This window comes from Ascaphus truei, chromosome 2, assembly GCF_040206685.1.
Source record: "Ascaphus truei isolate aAscTru1 chromosome 2, aAscTru1.hap1, whole genome shotgun sequence".
NCBI lineage: Eukaryota > Metazoa > Chordata > Amphibia > Anura > Ascaphidae > Ascaphus > Ascaphus truei.
The window spans coordinates 317,630,181-317,654,039 of NC_134484.1; the positions used below are offsets into that span (position 1 = coordinate 317,630,181).

Genomic DNA, 23,859 nt, shown 5'->3' on the forward strand with positions numbered 1-23,859 from the left:
ATAATCTCCTTGTGAAATCCATTCCTCTTTAGTGGAGGCCTTAACAAACATGTTATCATCAAGATCTAAAAAGATAGATTTCAAACTAATGACCAAAACATGATCACCTCAAATTAATCATCAATATGAGACGATTCATAAATATTTCTTAAATATAAATATTTTTTTTACAAACTATTGCTGGAAAAAATACGGAGTTATGCCAACTGAAATAGCACTCTTAGAATTAACAGAATGAAAACCCATGAATATATGCAATTTTAGAATTTCTGGATTAAGTATTTTATATTTGTAATTAAGGAGTTAATTATATATATTTAATTTTATAATTATTATTATTATTATTAATTATAAGCACATTTTTGAAGGAGCACAGCTTTCAAGCAAAAGTTAATAATAAGCAAACAGGATTACACCTATTAAATGTACAGCATCTTCAGTATACTGGACCTCGTTATCTAACGCTGTTAATACAGTGAGCTTGATATACAACTGTAAAATATGTATGGATAGTATGGGTGAGTTTATACAATCATTTAAATACAAATATGGTGCACTACACTACTACACTAGTCCTATACATTATTGCACTTCCTGCTGAACAGTATAACTGCATGCGTACCTTTGTTTTCATCTGTCCTGACTACTTCAACAAAGTGCCCCTTGATGAAATATTCAAAGGCGGGAGCCCTCTTTTCCTGGTTCTCATCAAAGATCCATAGGTTCACTCTGGCTCTAGTGATAGCTGTGTACAACTGCTTGAGTTCTCCGTTCAGCATCTATGGATTAGACCATATTCATGTGGGTTCTGTTATACTTCATATTATTCTCCAACCATTTAAAGCAAATCGATATGGCTCTTATCCAAGTCTTACTACGATGGGCCAATAGGAAGCCACAATGTCAAAGCAGGATAGCTCTGCTTCCTATTGGAAGACCACAGCAACCATCTTTGATTTTACGGTCACATACAAAAAGGTAGATATCTCCAGGACTGTTAGGTCCCTGGTGGTGGGAGTCCCCACAATTCCAACAAAACATGTGCATACAGTAGATATTGGTGCAAATTTGGAGAAGCTGTTGACTCTGGAGAATGTTAAAAGCCACTTAAAAGGTGCAGTACACATGAAGACTAGACTTATGAGTTCTTAAAAGCTCGAATACAACTTCAGCTATTAGTAAGTCTCTTGTTGGTTTATGAACAGGTACCAGCAGAACAAGCGTGTACACATTTATGACAGTATGAAAATATCTGTGCTCCCGTATGTATACATTAACATTAAAGGTGCACACGTATCAAGGCAATTCTTTAGCAACAAATCTGCAATGTATTTATCAAAGGAAAACACCCCACAAAAATCATCTGGTGCACTTTATTTTGCACAAGAACAGTACCACTTTTGCCTTCTTATACAAGGGCTTACCCAGCAAACTGTGTTGGTGCCACCAATCCTGAGCCATTGCACGCAAAGCCCCTTTGACCTCAATGGGAGATACTGTGTGGTAGCGCCGGATCGGCATTATCACATTGTACTGAATAAGCACCATCATTTTGTGATCAGTGCTGCTGTATTAATTGAGCTTCAAGCATAAAAATATTATATATTTTTAAATTATAATAAGCGCGGGGTCTCTTACCTGCTCCGGCATCTGCACATCTCAGCGACGTCACGTTGTCATAGCAACGTGACGAAGCTACATTGCGGAGATGAGGCAATGCCGAAGGAGAAACCGGATAAAAAGGTAAAGAGATACTTACAGAGAGTTACAGAGGCCCGCGCTCTCCCCCGGCAATCCGTATAACCGTTGTGGGGAAGAGTCCGGGGCCTCTGTAAGCGCGGGGCTCGATGTGATGGCACCGCCATCAAGCCAGCCTTGCTTGTGCCATAAGACATGTTTTCCATATGTTCCATTGACTGTGCCTCATTTCTACCTTTTAATCCATCAAATCTTTCACAGTTCACTGGTGACTGTGGCTTTACATTACAAGCAAAATGGAACTCAAACACATTGATATCACAAATATTTGCTACGCATATTGTATAACCATATGATACAGTCACATGCACGAGAGATTGTCATGGTATAGTACCTTATGCATTTCTGGGTTCAAAGTCAATGGCCTACTAGCAGAAGTATATGCGTTATCCAAAGGAACTTCAATAAGTGGCTGCTTCTCCTGATTTGAATGAAACACTGGATTGAAAGAAGAAATTATTTTCCATTCCTTACCAGCCTAAAAAAAAAAAAATATATAATTTTTAAGCATGCGGCAAAATGCTTCTACTGCAAGAGAGTATGATTTTATTACAAATCACTTGGAGTAAAATTCAATAGCACGTGGGAAATACCCAATCATGGAAGTTAATTTAACTACCTCAAAAAGCATAAGTCTACCTCAAAATATTTGCTACATTATTTTTTTTTTAATGTAGCTGAACCAGGGGATAAACCCCCCCCAACCCACCCCCCCCCCCCACGAATACCCACTAAGAGGCGATTTACGGTAGCCCAACCTCCGGAGAACTCTTCCCTTCCCCCCCTTTATAAATATGGGCATGGGTTCACCAGCAGAATGTTGCTACAGTATGTCATCTCCCGAAATTGGCTACCAGAGTGGGCTGACCCGGGTTACCATTGTGTGTCCACCGGGCAAATTCTCCTTGCATGGAGATTTTACAAAGTTATATCTGAGAAAGTGAGGGGCCCAAGGATGGTCTCCGAGGAACCCCTTAATTCAGGTAAGGAGATAGATAGGATAGATATCCCCTCCACTTCCAAAAAGGCAGGATTGTCTGCTGCTTTAAAAATGCAGTCTACATTTAAAAAAAACATGGAAATCTTACAGTACCTGTATTTATGTTATTCTTATTACATACATAATTTTGTAATCCCTCAGTGTTTTACTCAGAAAGAAATATTTGTAAATAAAACAACTGCTTGTGCAATTTTTTCGATTGCTGATCACTGCAAGCTAATTTTGATTAACAAAAAGGGCATCACCCAGACGTACAGTACCCCCTTAAACCAGGGGTGTCAAACTCGGTCCTCAAGGGCCACCAACAGGACAGGTTTTATGGATATCCCTGCTTCAGACAGGTGGCTAAATCAATGGCTGCGCATCTTTGCCTTAAACGCATCACAGAAATGAGTACACCTTGGACCTTTAAATAAATAGGCAAAGGTTTTAAAGCACTACCCTGTGTACCTCTGAATCTGTGAAGAAGTTGTAGAGAAGAACATCGTCAAATTCCAAACCTTTGGCTTCATAAATGGTTAGAACAAGGGCCAAACTCAACTCCTCTGGAATCTTCTCCTTGGCAGTTTCATTTGTCACTAGAATCACCTAAATAAAGATATTAATAACGTTGCATGAGCCATATTTATAGAAGTCAATAGTTATCATTGACGAAATGCTAGGCAATTAGGAGGATACATTGAATTGGTCTCTTTAGGAACTCAAAGGGAAATGAAAATGATATTGTGAGGTTAAATGTACAGGTATGCGCAGAGAGTTTGGTGAAATAAAAACATGTCCTTGAGAAAGGATGGAATGGCAGCTGAAACATTGGACCATGTCTGACATGTAATACAGTTTCTGAAGATCAATCTGTGCCCATTGCATTGTTTTCTTCTTTGGTTCAACTTACTGTAGACAATTACTGGATCTGGAGCAGCGGTGTTTATGTACTTACCCTCTTACTACTGAGCTTTTAAATGAGTGTACAATATATGATTTTTTTTCTATGTACTAAAAACATGCAACAAAACCATTATATGGCGATGAATAATATAAAGCAACAAAAACCTATTTAATTGATTGCAATGTAACTTGTTAATATTTGATTACATACTGTACAGCTGTAGCAGACGTTATTGTGTGTGTTAACACAATGTGATGCGTTAATGCTACTGCAATATTGCAACAATCATTGTGGCTCTATTGAAAACAATGGCAACACATTAGTTCTCTTTAACACCTACAATATTTTATTATTTATAACTAGCATTAACATGGTTAATAACGCCTGGCACAGCGTTCAGCTTTTAAAAGGGGTAATCAATAATATTTCATACTAAAATACTTCATTAACAATTGTTGCATTTGTTCGACAAATACGTTTCCTTTCCTTTTTATGCAAGTGCTTGTGTTTCACTCCACTTTCTGGAACACACTCACGGCCGCCGAGAGGGGGGTAGCATCGAGAAATTGGGCTGAAACTCTGCTGGCGGTCTGGCAAGTACAAGTACACCCCACCTCCCACCCCTGCTGAACAGAACAAGCACCCCTCCTCCCCTCACCAGCGCCGGGCAAAGGTCAACACTTTAGCCTTGGGCCCTGGGAAAGCTGTCAGCACACTCTCCTCTCAATCACCTATTTATACTGGATCAACACTGCTGCTCTTCTCTATGGTAATTAGGTGACCACTCGTTGTGTCTTATTAATTCTGACCAAGTTTAATTCATTGGCAAGCAGTCTCATCTATGCTTTTTCTTCTACAACTGTGTCAATTTTACCAATTATTAAAAATGTGCTAACAAGGTTAGTCAAGGTAACTCAGACGACTGTCAAAAGTGTAATGGAGAGGTGACTTGCCCAAACTCACAAGGAGCTGACAAGGATATGAACCACGCGCTCCTTGCTTCAAAACGCAGTGTCAATATTTTCAGAGTCTGTGCTTTTACTCTCTGAGCCGCTCCTTCAGTCTAATGTGGACTATTAAAAGTGCAGTGTGTGCCTGTTATGTATGGGTCCTTTAAGAAAAAGAACCAATATGAAGATTGGGAATAGCTGTTAATCAGCATTTGTAGGTCCTCTCTCAATCGTGGGTTAAAACAGGGAACGTTTTTAAGGGACACCACAAGTCATAATTTCCGGGCAATACGGTGTATAAATAAGTTGACATATTAGAGCTAGTGTAGATTAATTGGTTAATTACATCATAAATAAGAAATCTTGAAATCCTAGCCCAGGGGGGCGAAAACTTTTTTCCCTGTGCCCCCCTGTTGGCGGTCCCCCCCCTCACCTCTGCCCCCCCTCACCGGCGTCATGACGTCACATTGCCATAGCAACGTGACGTCACATGACCTCGCGGCGTCAAATCCACGGCAACGCATGTGCGAAGTCGCCAGAGCCAAGGTAAGTTAGGTTTACAGAGGCCCTGCAGCTCCCCCGGCACTTAATTTAAGTGCATTCAGAAAGCGCATGGGGCCTCTGTAAACCCCGCGTCCCCCCGCACTCACTCAGTCTCAACCCCCCCCCCCCCCGGGAGGCCGTGACCCCCAGTTTGCGCACCGCTGTCCTAGCCTATTGGTATCCCTTTACAACCGAGATTGCACGTCCCTGGTATAGACCTGAGAAACAGACCTGATGTGCTCCAAACTCTATTGGCTGGGTCTTCCTTTTGTTGCCTCTCAATAATATCGCCAGGTCACTAACACAGCAGGACTCTAGGACCGTTGGCTTTGGTCCCCCAAACAAGCCGCAGTCTCGTGGCAGTCGATCAAATGATTCAGGGAAATAATGCTGCAGTAAATCCACAACACCGGATGCCAGATACAGAATTCCTGTCCAATACAAAGCAAATCAGTATTACGGTCATGCAGGGGCATTGTGAGAAGTTACACATTTAGTTTAAAAAAAGGGCAAGGTGTCTGTTATCCCCTTGCCCCCCACGTGTCATTGTGGGTGTGTCAGTGTATATCTGCGATGCACTGACACTGCACAGGCGCTCTAGCAACCAGGATTTTTATATACACACACACACTTTTTCCCTGGATATATTTTGATGCTACTGCCTTACTTAAAAAAAAATTCCTTCAAACTTGTTTATTTAAAAAAAAAATTGCAATTGTGCTGATCGGGAAGCTATTGCAGAGAAACTCCTATTAACTACAGTTAAAGGTTTCTGCGCGACAGTGCTCTGCATTACTGCAGTTAATGAAAAAATAAAAACCTTAGTGAAAGCTTTACATTTGACAGATTCCCACCATGAGCGGGATCCGCTAATGTGGCACGATAATCCTGTTCCTAAAAGAACACACAGCAGAGTGAAACCCTGCTGGAACTGTGGATGCAAGGTTCTCTTTTGACAAGAGTGAGTAGATTAGGATTGTAATATGTGTTCCTTCAAATAAAACAAAATTATAAAAATTAAAAAACACCTACTTCAACCCACTAAATAAAACATTTTAGTTCACTTTGGTCTTAGGCGGGTGCATTTAAAAATGATATTTTGTTATAAAAGACCTGTTCTAAATATGCATGGAATATTACTCAAACACAAATGCCTGTGTGTAAATAGAATAACATACCTCAGTAATCTAAAATGGTATAAAAAGTGTTAATGGTTCAAATACAGATATATTTTGAGGAAATGTCTCTTCAAATCTAAGTTAGTGAGATTTTTTTTCAATCCATTTAAGAAAAACTATGTTAACTCATAGTATGGAAAAGTCATGTTACTGTATAGGTAGTTTATGATAGACACAAGATTACTCTCTCCTAGGAAAGCTACAAAGTAATAATTACCAGAATGGGATCTGTAATTTTGATAAAGCTGATATATACGTTTTGGTTTCCTAACGACACAGTTCTTCTTGTCGCTTGTGCAGTTCTTGCTTGCATAGTGGAATAAAGACCTCAGGTCACTGAAACGAAATGAAACCCCTTTCATGATGCTCTGTGCGGTGTCCCCAGTAAGGAACATAGCATTGGGGTCATCAATGCATCTCATCAGTAGGAAGAGTTCTGCCTGGGTAAAGTCCTGAATCTCATCACCGTACAATTCATGGATGGACCACGGCAGTTCTTCAAGCTTAGACAGTCTGCAAGACAAATTATAGAGGACATCCTCTTCATCAAAGTACCCTTTTTTAGATTTTATTTGCTCATACAGACAAAAGAGACGATATATTTCCCCTCGGTCTTCTTGAAAGTTCGGGGCTCTCTTTTTACCAAGTTTAATGTACTCCTCTTTCGTAAGTCGGCCTTGATGACAGCTAAGAGCTTCAAAAGATCCTTTCAAGAATGACTTGATCTCTTTCCAAACCAACGCTGCGTTATACAGGGGTTTTCCCTTCACCATCTTTGGCCAGAGTTCTTTGGCAAACACCTCAAAAGTCACAAAAATCCGAGGATCATTTTCTTTCGGGTCACAAGCATTGTCTTCCTCATTCTCTGGGTCGGCATCCCCTTCGTCATCCTCCCTCAACAAATCTGGTATATCCAGTTCATCCAGTGTGGACCACCCAATAATACTCCTTTTCAGACTTCCATCCTCGTTTCTAAGGAAAAATGGATCGGGCATTGAGGCGTCCAGTAACAGCAGCAGCTGCTGGGAAGTGACAAACATGGGGAAGTTCTCATCTTGTAGCTCTTGCAATCTGTAAATGTTAGGCTCAACAGGCTTGAAATGACTTGTGGCTTTTGTAGATTTACTTAGCTCAAGGAAATTCCTTTGGACCTCCTGACAAAGAACGTGGTTTTTGGTGATAAATATTGGATGGTAGTGTTCTAGTTTGATAGATTCTTCCTCACGCTCATCAGATTCAGGCAATTTGGCTTCTGCAGTAGAGCACTCTCGTTCCAAAGAGACCTGCTCTTCGTCAGTGCTATCAGATATTTCTGTTTCAGCAGTCTCCTCGTCCTCGATGTCATCTTTCTCAACTGGGTCTTCGAATTTTCTTCGCTGCCATGTCTGCTTCACAAACCATGGGCCACCGACTGACTCTGCCTTTTCCCAGTAGGAATGGAACTGTTTCCAGAGCCGATACAAGCAACACGTTGTTTTTCCTGTTCCGCTTCGCCCAATCAAAATAATGGTTTCCATGGGCTTCGGATGAAGATCAATCACTGCATACTCCAATTCACCGACGATGAAAGGATATTCAACCCTTGAATTCATATTGCTCACTATGTTAAGTGCCATGTCTGTGCTGAAGCTATGAAATTTCATAATATTGTATTCAGTTTCTGCTGCACTCGCAGGAGGAAAATAATCTGGTATTGCATAATTTATATTCCTTTCCAACTCAATGTCTTCCACAAAACATCTAGGAATGCGCTTTTCTATGTTTGAGGAGAGCTGAGCTTTGGAGATGCCCTTCAGCTTTTTCCTCAGTATACAGGTCAAGCCCCGGTTATAGGCACAGCATATGCCTTCTATAGCATTATTCAGTTTGCAGTGGTCAAGAACAATGTCCCATATCCGAATGATTTCAGTGTAAACCCTGCCGGATTTTTCCGAGGACCGAGACGAGTGCTCGTTTGACATTATATGTTCTGGTTCCTCACTGCAACGTGGTGAGAAATCAATTGCAAGCTCCCAGAGCATCCTCGCTCCTTTGTCCAACTTCACTTCATAGAGCTTGATATCACATTTCAAGTGTTTTAGCCGTTTTGAGACACTATTTGTCCATTCCCCATTTCCCAGCTTCTGAACAGAGAGGATGATTTTGTTTTTCATAAACTGGGGTACAGCCTTGCTCTCTAGTTTCTTTAAGGCTTCAGGAGCACACTCAATTTCCCAGGTCATATTATTGAAATCAACCTTTGAGAGATCAATGTCTTCATCCATTACCTCGCCCTCTTCTCCATTATTGCCAAGTACAATAACTTCATTACCAGCAATTGCAGTAGCATCATTTATCATTGCTGCTTTGCCTTCATAGAGATCTTTACTTTGTGTAGTGGTGTCGCTTGAGCAGACCTGAGAATTCTCATCATTCTCTGCTTCAGTGGAATCCATGGTAACAGATTGTAATGGCCTCAAAAGGTTAGTCTTGGTTGGAGTTTTGCTCAATTCCATACATTCTATTAAGTCTCTGATTGTTTGAACAAGATTTTCCCTCAGCGTCATTGGTTTCTTTGGGCCTTCCACATATTCACATTGGCATTCATCGGTAGGCTTTTCAGACAACCGTAAAACATCCGCGCTTATAGATTTATTACACTTTGGTTTATCTGGTAATGCAACTGTAGAGGGAGACATTGTTTGAAGTTTATGTAGTATAGCATTTCCATTTTCCACAATCGGAACATGCTTAACCAAAGCGCTAGATAGATCTCGCTTGGGTTTCTTTCGAATCTCATTCCAGGCAATCAGACGCAAGTCTGTGTTCTTTATCCTATGCTTTGCGTCTTTCCCCAATTTATTTTTTAGAGTAAGTTTAATGTCAAACTTTGCAAGCAATTCCATTATCTTCCGATACTGTTTGGCATTTTCACTTCGAAAAAGCATGTGCATCACGGTGTCTCCGTTCTTGTCCTGGATGTTGGGATCGAGATATGGATATTCAGATGGTCCAGAAGAGTATAGGTCAAGAAGATGTTTCATTATCCAAATGCCATTATCATCTGCAAGAATTAGAAGAAAAATGTATTTAATGAAAATTAAAGGCATTTTAAAAAAAAATTATTTAACCAAATCAAGTTTTTGACAGCACTCAGCAATTGTATAAGTAACAGTAGCAAAAAAAGAATAATACTAGAGACAAAAAAAACATTCAGAGTTTGAAGCAGGGAAACCTGGTTCAATTCCCGTGTCCGCTCAAAACAGATTGTAAGCTCACCTGGGCTCACAGCACACTATATCACTGTATTGTGATTATTAAGCGCTTTGAATATCATTGGGAGAAGTTATTAATACCAAAGTATCGCGCTCTGAATTTTACCATACTAGTAATACAAAAGTAAAAAGAAAATAACCTGCACACATCTCAAAGCTTAAAAAAAATAATAATAATAATAAGCGGTATAATGTTGTGCAATATTCATGAACTATTCGTCTTTGAGTATCAGACTTAACAGTCCTTTTTCCGTCGCAACACTTTTCGGGACCACACCACAGGACAATTTTTTACACCATGGCCATTCAGCATTAAAAGTGTAAAAAAAAAAATTAAAAAAAAAAAACTATTTAGGATTAATAATAAATTATTGTACATCATTTTTCCCACTTGAATTTATCCTGTAAACATCACCTACAGTGAAGCAGCAATCTGTAGATACTTTAAAGGATCCAAAGATGGCGGGCGGGCGAGCGCGGTCCCCTATTTTCAAACGGTGGTTGGTGCTCTAACAGGATAGGTGTAAATCCAAGCAGAAATCGTTCCACTGACTTCAAGCAAATAATCCGGTGGCACTAAAAAAACGTTGTGACCAAAGTCAAACAGACATTTCAAGTCTTTTTAATGATGCAGACGTTTCGGGTTAAAGCCCTTCTTCAGGTGTAAGACACACACAGGCCTGTTTTGTCAAAGTTTTTGAGTGCCACAGGATTCTGTTCTTCATTCAAATCAGTGCAAAGGGGAGTGTAACAAAGGCGCTCCTGTGTGAATAATGAAGTGCAATAGATAAAAGTGCAATGAATTCTAGCTGAAATTATGAGCACACTTAATAAAGTGAACACACAAAATAAATATTCACCACATCAAAATGTGGAGTACTAAAGTACAAAAGGTAAAAAAAAAATTAAATAATAATTTCACCTGCGTTCCCTATAAAATCGCCTGGACAACAGAAGTCCTGACACCGCGAGGCAACATCTTACCCAGTTGTGCGGCTGCACTGTTGTCCAGGCGATTATCGGGACCGCGGCTGAAATCCAGACACAGACCTCGACACCGAGTGTCTTTCTTCTCCCTCACTGGACCATTGAAATGCCCATATCAGTGAGTGCACATTTTATTGTTTTTTATGGTTTATAAAATCGTTACCAGACGATCTACACCATTGTTTGTTCCTTTATTCCCTCGAGGACCATCTGACCCACACATTCAAACATCCGATTCTCATACGGGCACTCGCCTCTAGTCCTTAGATGAATCGAAAGCTCCTTTCAGAGAGAGTATGCATCTAGGATATGCCTTAATTTATTGGGGAAATGGGAGTACAATTTCCCCTTTCCTACCAACAAATTAACATCATCATCATCATCAACAAACATATTGCACCATTTGTGTTATTTTTTCTCTTTTCAAACATGGACCTGCGCTCCCTTTCATTGAAGACTTCATTGAAGCAATCTGTGCCTTCTAGAACTGCCTGTGCCTTCAGAACTTATAGTCGAATTAAGTTTGGTGGAGCGCAAGATCAACTTAAACAATTAACATGAACACAAGCAAGCGAGATGCGCAAAACTGTAAGCCTCACCTTTCTTATTTACGGCAATAAAAACTGCAGCATGCAATGGCGTGTCACCCACTTTAGTGGACACACACTGTGGATTTCCACCTTTTTCAAGCAATAAGTAAGCCACCGCGTAGTCGTTCTTCTTTAAACAGGTGTGAATGGGTGCTTCACCGACTGCTCCTATCCCATCTGGAGAGACTGTTGAAAAAAAATAAAAAAAAAAATATGGCAGTATTAGACTTAACTGAAAGAGAAATTACTTGACTTTCCGTTTTTTGGATTTCTTTTAAATGTTATTTTTAGAGGGTTATTTACACCAACAAGGAAATCCGTGTGTGTGTGTGTAGGGTGAAAGGGGGGGGGGGGGGGGAGTTGGAGAAATCTTCAAAATCAGTGTTCACCGCTGTATGATTTTTCTTAGCAATAAATTGGAAGAAGCTGGAAATCATATTGTTCTCTCTGGGTAAAAATGACAAATTAATTTGGAGTGGGTGACTTGTGCACAACCACATTTATTGTAAGAAAAAACAAATATCTACTACTAGTTGCACACAAAGTTGACAAAATATTTCCCCCCCCCACATTTAGTACGACTCAAGATAATTCTTCATTTATGAAAATCAAGTGTGGGGGCGCGCGCATGACATCAGCGTGGATGCAAGCTGAGGAAGCTCCGTGCACCCCGTCAATAAATGCAATATAAACCCCTGATCGGCGCATAAATTACCCCCCCCCCTGCACAGGAAGTACTGTACAAGCAGCCGAGGGAAGAGGCAGGAATGCAAGACGGGGGACCTCAGATCTCTCCCATTTCAGCCGCGGGCAATCAGCAGCTGGGGAAGGTAAAAAAAACTAAGATAGCGCCGTACTGAGTGCTCGGGAGCGCACATCGGCGGGGACACACACACACACACACACACACACACACACACACAAAGGAGAGACAGGATTTTCCCCCTCAGGTCTCTCAGCTTGAGAGAAGAGCAACTTTAAGAAACTCTGCAGAGAAAAGCACAGCAGGATAAAAGAGGCAGGAGGTGAGTGCTGCTATTGAAGGCGAGAGCAATATGGCTGAGGGAGATACAGTGATCACAAAGAAAGACTTCCAGAACATGCTTAAAGAAATGCAAGCAGGTTTTCAGGCAGCCCTGGATAGAGCTATAAAGGAATTTAAATCAGAAGTCTCTTTATTGGCCAAAAGAACTACGGCGCTGGAAAACAAGATGGACGTAACTTTACAAAACCAGACAAATACTGACGAGGTCCTGCGTCTCAACAATGAGATAAGAGCTATGAGGGACGGTATGGATGACCTGGAGAACAGGGAGCGAAGACAGAACCTCCGAATTTGCCATGTCCCTGAGTCTGTGTTCACAGAAGCCCTCCAGCCATATCTTAAGAGACTGTTCTTGTCCATTGACTCCCAACTACAAGATGGCGATCTTCAGATGGATAGAGCTCACAGAGCCCTGGGCCCGAGATTTGATGACCCCAAAAGAAGCAGAGACGTGGTTCTGAGACTCCATCAATATGCAACCAAAGGATTATAAGAAGGCTTCAGAAACAGAGGCTTAATTGATTTCGAAAAGGACTATCCAGATCTTCCAGGATCTCTCCAGGTTGACAACAGAGCGCGAAGAGGGTTACGACCGGTTCTCCAGGAAAAGGGGATCCGCTACAGGTGGGCCTTCCCTTTCCACCTTATAGTCAATCATGAAGGTAAACAAATTTCGCTCCGTTATCCTGAAAAATCTTCATCCTTCCTATCGGCATTAAATCTGACCCCCAGGGAGGGACCGGGTCAGCAGCTGAGCCCGGATGAGAACAGAGAAGATGGTCGGTCAACCGAGGGGGCAGTAGCCCGGAGATGAAAGAATTAAGATCGACTAAGCTCTTACGAGTCGAGTCCCCCTAATGTTCACCAGAACCTTGGAAGTTTCAATAAGAGTCCACAACCGTTCCCCGAACCGGCGACCTTGAGAAGTCTATCTCGGACTTATTGATAAGTTTCTCCTATGTTTTTTTCCCCCTGGTTTCCCCATTTATTCTTTATAAACTACTCATGGGTCTGTTTTTTTTCTGGGAATCTGTCTACAGGCGGATTGAAGGCTCGGGTTAGGGGGCCTTGGCCCAAAGACCAGAAAGAACCTGTTTAGGTTTATGGACACAAAGGGCATTAAGCATTACGAAGGACAAGAGTAAATGATACGAAAGGTCTGATTTGTTTACCGTTCTCACAGTTGTAAGGAATTGGTATGTTTATTGAGAGGTATCCTTCCTTTTCCCCTTCCCCTCTTTCTCATTATACATACATACATACATACATACATACATACATACACACACACACACTTTAAGTAAGTATCGGTGCGATCAGGGGTTTGAAAATAGAAGGCGGATTGTGTGGGGTGGGTAGAAGCCCTGTATTCCCGACATCAGGTCGCCCCCCAGTAGTGCCATATGCCCACCAGGCCAGGCCTTGTACAGTCTGACCGCAAACTGGGATGAGTGGCTGGTTACACTCATCTTTCTTTATAGTTTAATTTTTGTTTTTTTTGTTGTTACCCAAGTTTCAGGAGGGGGAAGTTCCCTCTTTTTTTTTTTTTTTTCTACCCCCATCAGTTCACAACAACCATTAAAGTTCTATGTTCGCAACTTTCACGAGAGAGAGAAATATGATATTGGGAATGACTAGCCAAGCACCCTGAACGTTAAAGGCCTCAATAGTAATGGTAAGCGCAGGTTGGCCCTAAAGGAATTTAGGAATCTGAACGCAGATATTGCTTTTCTGCAGGAGCCACATTTTGCCCCTAAATACCTTCAGCAGGACATACCCATGGCATTTTACTCATCATTAATAAGTAAAAAAAAAAGGAGGGTTGCGATGCTGATAAAACTGGATATCCCGTTCCATGTATTGGAGGTTAAGAGAGATCAAGGAGAGAGGTCCCTGGTGGTTCATGGGTTCCTCTCAGGCCAAGAGATGTTAGTAAAGTAGACAAGGCAAAAAGCCCAGAAAAAAACGCTGCACCACGAATTTAGAAAGCGACGAAAGATGATAAAAAAACGATTTAATGTGCCAAAAATTGTTTGTTTTTTTATCATCTCCCTTGTCGCTTTCTAAATTCGTGGTTCAGCGTTTTTTTCTGGGCTTTTTTGCCTTGTCTACTTTACTGGCTATCTACATTCACCGTTTTTTGCACACCGACTACCAAATTAAAAGGATCCTTTACCCTGCAAGTGAAGAAACTCCTGCGGTTGTGGTTTCCACTAGGGAGTGACAAACTATTGTACATCTGGCTGTGAGTATCATTCCATTTATTGCTGGACTCATACTGTACTAGGTGGTGTGATGTTTATGCGTCTGAATATAAATATATGGTCAGATGACCGCAGTTCAATGCTAAATCCTCTATAAGTACATCATAAGGACTAACATTGTCAAGGCTTGCATAAGGGTTTTTTCCGTTTTCCTGCTAATTACCATATTGGATTATAGAAAAGATTCCGGATTTATACCAGTGGGTTCTTTTCTTCATAGTGAATCCCATTTATTTGAGCCCCAGTCCTCACCTATCCAAGGAAACCAACTGTCAAAAGATGTTAGTGAATGTTAACGCGCCCAACGAGGGGCAAATTGATTTTTTAAGGGAAACATTGGAATCTATGGGAGATGGCCGGGACCAGCTGCTGATCCAAGGAGGTGATTTTAATATGGTACCAGATCCAGATATGGATAAGTCCACCCACACAGAGCAATCACATTCTGCAATGACATACAGTGTAGCAAAGAAATTTAGACTGCTATTTAAAGAATTTGGATTGTGGGATGCCTGGCGTGGCTCACATAAGGGACAGAGAGATTACTCTTTTTACTCGCCCTGAATCAATAATATATTTGTATCCCCGGGTATATTGGATGTGTCGGTCCATTCGGATATATTACGTGGTCAGACCACGCCCCAGTGGCAATCCTGTTTGATCCCTCATTTATCAGGACTCGTTCGTTCCATTGGAAGATGAACGACTCCCTACTGAATCACTCAGAGATTAGTACTCAAATTGGAAATTCGCTTAAAAATTATTTCTATATTAACAATGGGTCTGTAGTGTCGACAGCGACTCTATGGAAAGCCCATAAGGCCACGATCAGAGGACAGCTTATCTCAATAGCATCACACAGAAAGAGAATAAAAATAAACAAAAATATTTAACGCAAACAATTATAAAATTGTAATATTCACATATAAAAAAAATTAAAAAAATTTTTTTTTTAAAACACACCGTCGAGGAAAATTTCTAAAATTCTTAGTCAGGCTAGAGAAGAACTTAAGAGGTTGCAACTATTAGACGTAAAGAAGGCTAAACCGACTTATGATAAGGGAGACAAGGCAAACTGTTTACTGGCAAATAAACTCAGAGGGATCAGGTCGAGAACTTCGGTGCCCGCTATTAGAATGAAGGGAGGAGAAGTGACTTACAAAACCTCTGGAATAGGTGAGGCATTTGCTACATTTTATACGGACCACTGTGACCTAGATAACTCCCCAAATGCTAAAATCCCGGACCCGACTCAGATGGAGGATTATTTTAGAGATTGCAACCTCCCAAAATTGACAGAGGAAGACCATAAAATGTTAAATGCATAATCCGGATAGAACTAGCGAGGGCGGTTAGCTCATTGAAGCCGTCAAAGGCACCTGGCCCAGATGGTGTCTCTGTAATATAAATTTTTATAGGAATTCTAGGACCATGTCTATTGGATTTATTTAACAATTTTCTTAGTGGAAAACAAATCCCCCCCACAGATGACGAAAGCAAATATAGTGGTTATCCCTAAAGAAGGTAATGACCCACTATGTTGTGGTAGCTATAGGCCAATCTCATTGCTTAATACAGACATGAAAATATATAGTAAAATTCTGGCTAACAGGCTCAATCAACTACTTCCTAGATAAATCCATTATGACCAAGTGGGGTTTGTGTGTGAACGCCAGGCGTCGGATAACACTAATAATTTTCCTAATGCGATTGAACAGATACATAAATCTAAACTGAAAGCAGTATTGTTGAGTCTGGATGCGGAGAAGACGTTTGATAGGATAAAATGGGATTTTTTGGATAAAACATCACAGGCATTTGGATTGTCTGGGGTTTTTTTGCAAGGGATTCATGCCCTCTAACAGACACCAATAGTCACCTTGAAAATTCCAGGGGGGAGAGGAACCTAACAACAGTAAAGAATTGGACTAGACAGGGGTGCCCACTCTCCCCTTAAAAATGGAACCTCTCGCAGCCACAATCAGAAAATCTCCAAATATACAAGGGATTAAAATACAGCAGGGCCCCAGTCATGCGGTGGGTTCCGTTCCAAGGACCCGCCGCAAAGCGAAAATCTGGCTGCTGACAACAAATAAGTATAGGGTCATGTCAAACCCGTCTAGACTCACGCCCCTGTTCTGCAACCCGGGGATTCTTCCGGGTTTCCAGGGCCAGGGCTTTAAAATCTGGAGACAGAGGGATTCTAGAGACGGGAGATTTAATAGAAAAAGATGTTGTCATTTGAGGAAGTAATGAGAAAATATGGCCTACTTCTGAGATGTTCAAATATATGCAGGTCCGATACTTTGTTCGTCAAGGTTTTTATATGGAAGAGGAATTCCCCAGATATACAAGTTTTGAAGATTTATGTAAAACAAAAAAAGTATCAAAAAGATCTGATTTCATCCCTTGACCAAGGTTTAATCCCCCAAAAGGATACCCCGGCCCATAAATATATGGATCAGTGGGCTCTGGACTTCCCGATTGAAATAACAAGAGAGGACTGGAAGGATATATGGGAGAATGTGGGTAAAACCTCTATATGCGCAGTGACAAAAGAGAATATCTATAAAATTATGTTACGCTGGCATTATACTCCTAAAAGGTTAAAGCAAATGTTTCCAGAGGCTACTGATAGATGTTGGAGAGGATGCGGACAGATAGAGGATCTAGCACATATTTGGTGGTTTTGTCCATTAATGCAGACATTCTGGAAGAAAGTTCTCAGAAGATGTGACAGGAATTGAGATTCCGCTGGACCCAATTTTAATTTTTCTAGCTAAGCCTATGGAAGGTGTGAACCATTATACAGTTAAATGATTCTGCATATTTTAAACGGCAGATAGATGTGTTGTAGCAGCAGCGTGGAAGAAGACACTTCCGCCCTCCAGGAGAGAGGTCATTGGAAGGGTTAATGATGTTCAATTAATGAACTCACCTCATTTTTGAATCATACCACAAGGAGGTTTGATAGGGTCTGGGATCCCTGGGATGTCGAATAGGTGGGTGCCCTCATTGGGAAAGATGTTACAGGAGTGAGGAGTGTAGGATATGTTGCTTTTATAAAATGTTGTATGCTATGCAATGTGAAAGTTGATGATTATACGAATTCTGTAACAAAATGGTTGTTTCGCCCCCTCCATCACTTTTTTTTCTGTACCCCCCCCCTTCTCATTTATATTTGAAAATCTTAATAAAAAAAATAAAAATATCAAGTGTATAGAAATCCATTTGGTCTTAGAAATCTTTATTTTAAATTTGTAAAAAGTCTAAAAAAAAAAATTGGTACGCACTAAATTAACCATTTGTCTTTTGATATAAAATTCACGTGACTTTTTGGCAACAGGTGTAAAAAGCACTAAATTAAATGATCCACAATATCGTTTTGCAATCCAACGTCCTGGGGATTTTTTTTTCTAGTTACATTGCTATAGGTTTAAAGGCAAATATATCAAAGGAGTTGTGAATCCCAGTGACTTAGAACGGCGCTAGACAACAGTGATAGTGCAGATAATTAATAAAGTGAATTATAAGGTGTAACTGAAATGATTCTCAACCTTCACAGGGAATATGTACAGATTCCCTTACAAGTAGTATAGCATCCAGGGTAGGAAGGGAGCGATGGTATCAGGAACACCCAAAAAAGAAAAGCAAACAATGATGGTGCAGCAAGTTAACACTATAATGGTGCAGGTAAGTCTTGGCTCTAATAGAATGCCTTCTTACAACAAGTAAGTGATAAAACAGCAAAAACAGGAGTTGAAATTGATGATGATTCGTGAAGACTTCCACTCACGTTGAATTTCACAGAAGACAAGGAGAGACCATAGTGTAGATCAAAAAGTAACAGGTTTATACGTTAAAAACACATAAGAAATGTACTCACAATATGTACATAGAACGAATTCACATAAGGGTTTACTTGAGGTAGTAATTAGTCTGGAATCGTATGGTAGGTTTACAGCCACTTCAGAGTTCCCCCTCGTCGGATCGCGATGGAGAGCGTCTGACGTCACGTCCGGTCAGGGACTGACGACTTCCGGTTTGAGCGAACCAGGAAGCGGACGGCAAAAGCTCAGGGCAGACTCGGTGCCTTCAGTTGTGGAGCAGCAAAAACTGTAGTACAGCTGTGCTGTGGGAGGCTCTACGCGTTTCGCTGTACTACGGCAGCTTCCTCAGGAGCAGATTCTACCATCCGATTCGAGACTAATCTACTGCCTCAAGTAAACCCTTATGTGAATTCGTTCTATGTACATATTGTGAGTACATTTCTTATGTGTTTTTAACGTATAAACCTGTTACTTTTTGATCTACACTATGGTCTCTCCTTGTCTTCTATGAAATTCAACGTGAGTGGAAGTCTTCACGAATCATCATCAATTTCAACTCCTGTTTTTGCTGTTTTATCACTTACTTGTTGTAAGTAGGTATTCTATTAGAGCCAAGACTTACCTGCACCATTATAGTGTTAACTTGCTGCACCATCATTGTTTGCTTTTCTTTTTTGGGTGTTCCTGATACCATCGCTCCCTTGCTACCCTGGATGCTATACTAAATATATAAAAGGACACATATGTGTGGCAGCACATTTGACAGTCTTTACCTCCTTGTTCTAACAGGAATTTGACTAACGGCAACCGAAAATCCATTCCGGGACCTAGATGACTGACGACATTGCCAATGTTGACGTTTGGAAGGGGGCATCTTTCAAGCAGCCCTTTCCCACTCTCTGGAGTCTCCCCATTGGCATTCCCTGTCAACAGAAGCAGTACTTCGTTCCACCTGTGCTGCTCTAATAGCTGTGTGATGAGGCCTTCAGCGAAGGACTCTGGGATATCACAAGACATATCAGGTGGGATTTCTGAAAATGAAATGACATAAAAATGAGGGAAACAAAAAAAAAAATTCCACATAGCTCCAATTGCTAGCGATTACAATTACGCAAAAATACAGATGCAATCCCTATAATTGGCTTTGTATACACACCCTTTACAACACTATGAGGAAGGTGTCATATGTGCCAATGTCCCATAATAGAGTCTGCTTTATTTTCCCAGCATCTACAAATGGTTACTGCTTAACAGATCTGCTATACTGTACATGCATCTTCTATAAATTACACATCAGCAATCCAAAGCAAGTTCTGTTACATATTAAAAAGGTGCAGCCACCACACTTTGAGTATTCTAATTCTGGAGACTAGAGCAACAGAAAGAAGGGAGGGAGGAGGATGCCACCATATCTGTGGTTCCAAGCCCAGTGAAAGAAGGGACACAACTATTTTCCCCCTCTGGGTCCTGCACAGGCAGACCCTTTGCCACCATATTGCTCCCTGTCCAGTGCGGTCCTCTTCAGACAGTTTGTTTATGTTGCAGCCAGGCCGCTATACTTCCCACTCCTCCACAGTGCAGACGTCAGTCCCCCTTATCAAGTGGTGCAGCGATCAAGCCCCCTGCCCCCAACACACACAGAATTGCTTTTATACACACACACACACACACACACACACACACACACACTCACACTATCTGTAAATATACAGTTAAGAGATTCAATTATGTAATGATATATTGTTGATACTTTGTTGCCTTAGGGCAGGCGTGCGCAAACTTTTCAGTCTGCGCCCAATGCCTGCTCTCCCCCCCTTCTGCTGTCAAATGACGCAGTGGGATCGTGTGACGTCACGTGACCCTGCAGCATCATTTAATGCTTAATGCCGGGTTGCCATGGCGATGCCGGAAGCCAAGGTAAAGGAATTTACAGAGGCCTCACGCGGTGCCCCAGCATTTAGTTTAAATGTCTTCAGGGAAGCGCAGGGCCTCGGTAACCGCCACGCCCCCCAGAAAATCTCATGCCCCAGCCCCCTTGTTTGCACACTCGTGCCTTAAGGAAGTCCTCCTATGAACGGCCAAAACATTGCCTCTTCAACACCGATGGAAGTTTAAGAAAATGTTGTGCGTGTTGAAGTGCTGCTCTTTGGTTCCATACTACTGCTAATCATCGGAAGTCTACTAGAATATAGCTCTGTATCTCTGGCACCTTGCTAATGCACATAAAACATACTTTAAAAATGGATTGGATTGTTATGACTCTTGAATTGCTGATCATCCAATAAAAATATTGTCTCTACAAAAGCATTGCAGTTTACCTTTCAATTTGGACAGAAGATGCAGAAACCCTTTCACTTTCTTGTGCTTAGAGAAATTAGTCAATTGGTCAGGTTGTGACCTTTCCAGCTTGCAGAAATCTGTGAATTGCGCCAGAGCACTGAGAAGAGAAGCAGCCTCGTTCACGGGAGATGCAGTGTCCCGCTTACCTGCAAACATCACCAGCAACATAAGAGATGGAAAATATGGTCAAGTTGGGGTGGAGTTTACATAAAGACAGATTGTGAAATGGACAAAGCATTCGATAGAGAAATAGTGGGCCCCTGCTATAAGAGCAACGTAAAAACAATATATCTATGTAAACACATGTATGAACATATAGAAATGTAGACGTATTTATTGTCCCGCTCAGGTGGGATATGTTTAAATCACTAGTGGAATATTTATTCTATGTGTAATACAGAATAGGATCTATGTGACAAATTTCTGCTATCACATCTATTGCCAACTTTGTTGTCCTGACGTTTCTGCTGACTCTCTGGAAGGAAACGGAGAAGCCATGTTACGGGATTCGGCAAGACAAGTGGGAGAGGCCCAAGCAGAGTCAATGTGCCTTTCAAAAATAAGCACCTGGAGTTAATTCATGGTCCAGTGATTAACCCCTACTCATCAGAATTCCTCTGTTAATGGAAGGGATAAATAATAGAGGTTAATTCCATGGTCAACAACGACATCTTCAGAACTTTGCTTGCTGACAGAGCAAGAAATATTGCAGATATTGCACAATAAACATCGACCTTATTGGCTGGGACTGTTCTCATGGTGTGGGTGTGGTGTTTTTAAGGACAGTATAAATAGTTTAGTTCAATCTATGTGAGTTAAGTTCCTCGGGGAAAAAGCGCTTTGAAGATCTTTTTCAGTTCACACAATGGACGAGGCTATACTACACCTGTATTATGTACTGAGCTTATTAAAGTTAAGTTGCTTTAAGAACATCTCCGTGTTGGAATAATCCTTCTTTCAACTAGATACAATACGGGGGGAGAGGGGGGGTGTATTCACCAAAGAGCGCAAGGTTAAGCAATGTTTTCTCTCATAAAGAGCATAGCGTTAACTATAATGGACGTTGGGCATTACGAGATGCAAATTATATGCATTATCCTCTCTGCACTAAAAGGTTAACCTAAACTTGGTGTTACTCCTATACAGACCCTGAAATAGGACTATTGCAGTGTCTGTACGGCTGTAGCACCACCGGTGGGCGTGATTTAACCAACAAAGCGTTATTATTTCCCGCCATTCTTGGAAGAGAATGCAACGTTATGCTAGAACATAACGTTAAGCGTATGCCAAATGATATGTAGCACAGACGTTTTTGTGTTTGCATGTACAGTAGATATAAATCATCAAAATCAGGAATATAAATCTTAGTCAAGTGTTAACTCAGAGAACACAACGTCTGATTCTGCTTTAGGTAACGAAACTTAAAAGATCTGAGTGAATCCCTTATGACAGAGGACGACGACTGTTTTTGCTGTGTGGTTTAATGTGCTTCCCATCTCTCTTTTTTTAGGGTTGAGGAGACATATACAGCTCAACCCCGTTATAGCGCGGTCCTCGGGGGCCACCCGATCCAACCGCGCTAGAACCGGGGTCGCGCTAATTTTTTTTAAAAATGGCCGCCGCGCGACCGATCGGGAGGGAGGGAAGAGGTGGCCGGAAGCCCTACACGTCCCCCAGCAGCCACCAGGCCCGCCAACAGCGGCCCTCCGAGTCCAGCCGCAGCCTGCTCCTTACCCCCCCCCCCCACAGGCATCCACACGTTTTCCCCCCCCTCCCACCACCGGCATCCACCACCCTCCACCGGCACCCCCCTCCAGGCCCCCACATCTACCGGCCAGCCGCATCCAAAGACCCTCCGCGCCCGCCCTCCATGGCATATTCAGTTTGGGGCCTAGCCCACGCGGCCCTCCGAGCCGCAGCATGCACCTCACTCGACCCCCCCCGGCATCCACACAATCCCCCCTGCATTCACCCCCATCCACCCAACCGACATTACCTTCCCCCCACCGGCATCCACCTTTCCCCCCCCCCCCCCCTCCAGGCCCCCACATCTACCGGCCCGTCGCCCGGCATCCAGAGACCCTCCGCGCCCACCCTCAGTCTGTGTGTCTCTGACACACCACTCCTACGCGGCACAACCAGTTTTGGGCCTAGCCCACGCGGCCCTCCGAGTCCCAGCCTGCTCCTCACTCACACCCCCTACCGGCATCCACACCACCCCCCCCCCTCCTCCCGATGCCAGGTCCGCTCCGATCTCAGCAGCCGACACCAAAGGTAGGGAGGGGGAGTGGGAGGTGTGGTTTGCGTGTGGTGTGAGTGCAGCGTGCAGTGAGTGTGTGCAGCGAGTGTGTGCAGCGAGTGTGTGCAGCGAGTGTGTGCAGCGAGTGTGTGCAGCGAGTGTGTGCAGCGAGTGTGTGCAGCGAGTGTGTGCAGTGACAGTGCGCAGTGTGCAGTGACAGTGTGCAGTGCGCAGTGCGCAGTGAGTGTAAAAAAATGTTAAAAAATAAGCCGCTTCCCTGTACCATAGAACAAGCAGATTAATTAGAATGAAAGTGACCAAAATCTTCTCCAGATCAAGGAAGCAGCTTCAGAGTATTATGAAATAAACGCACTCATTTTTACATACGCTTTAAAAGGGATAAGAGAATATTGTTTGTCTTTTGTCTTGACAGATTACCTGCTGGTTCTGTGGAATTAGATGTAGGGGGAACCTGGCTTGCCAAGTGCTTTTTAATAATGTCCTCTGCCTTGAAGTTCTTATTTCTTTTTAGTATGTCTGGGGCGCACCTCCCCTGCCGGTCGCCAATACATGGGTTTCCTCCGAAATCCAGGAGCATCTTTATATCTTGTGCTTGACCTAAAGAAATCAGAAAACATTGCTATATAGGAATAAACACACAACAAATGGCTATTTGCCAATAAACACAGCATTCATTCCATTAAAATGTCCCCTTTGATACTTAGCAACATCACATATTATATTTTCACCTCCTAAAAAAGGGATTAATGGAGCTATTGTAGTTGTTTCTAGAATTCTCTTGTCACTTTCATTAAGCATACACAATCCAAAGAGCTGGAAATCTATACAACGGACAACACATTGGTATTCATTTAAAGAACTAGATACCAAATCAAGTCTACTGCCAAAAGAGCATGTAACAACACTTACTTGTGAGTAAGCCAAAAATACATAAGAGTAAGTGGCTGCAGCTGGAAGCAACCCTCAACTTTGTG

The 23,859-nt window shown here is 42.0% G+C and overlaps 1 protein-coding gene across 4 annotated transcripts in view; it reads right to left on the reverse strand.

Annotated features, from left to right (window-relative positions):
* Window positions 1–23,859, reverse strand: part of TRANK1 (tetratricopeptide repeat and ankyrin repeat containing 1) — a 69,936-nt gene that overhangs the window by 17,375 nt on the left and 28,702 nt on the right. For all 4 annotated transcript variants that reach the window (XM_075586511.1, XM_075586510.1, XM_075586512.1 and 1 more), the window contains 10 exons: window positions 23,303–23,482; window positions 20,604–20,771; window positions 19,059–19,316; window positions 11,156–11,332; window positions 6,533–9,358; window positions 5,369–5,568; window positions 3,209–3,346; window positions 2,093–2,236; window positions 623–779; window positions 1–65 (listed from right to left, as the gene is read on the reverse strand). The exon at window positions 1–65 is cut by the window's left edge and continues 24 nt beyond it. In XM_075586511.1, coding sequence (XP_075442626.1) covers window positions 1–65; window positions 623–779; window positions 2,093–2,236; window positions 3,209–3,346; window positions 5,369–5,568; window positions 6,533–9,358; window positions 11,156–11,332; window positions 19,059–19,316; window positions 20,604–20,771; window positions 23,303–23,482 — 4,313 coding nt within the window. The remainder of the gene's footprint in view (window positions 66–622; window positions 780–2,092; window positions 2,237–3,208; window positions 3,347–5,368; window positions 5,569–6,532; window positions 9,359–11,155; window positions 11,333–19,058; window positions 19,317–20,603; window positions 20,772–23,302; window positions 23,483–23,859) is intronic.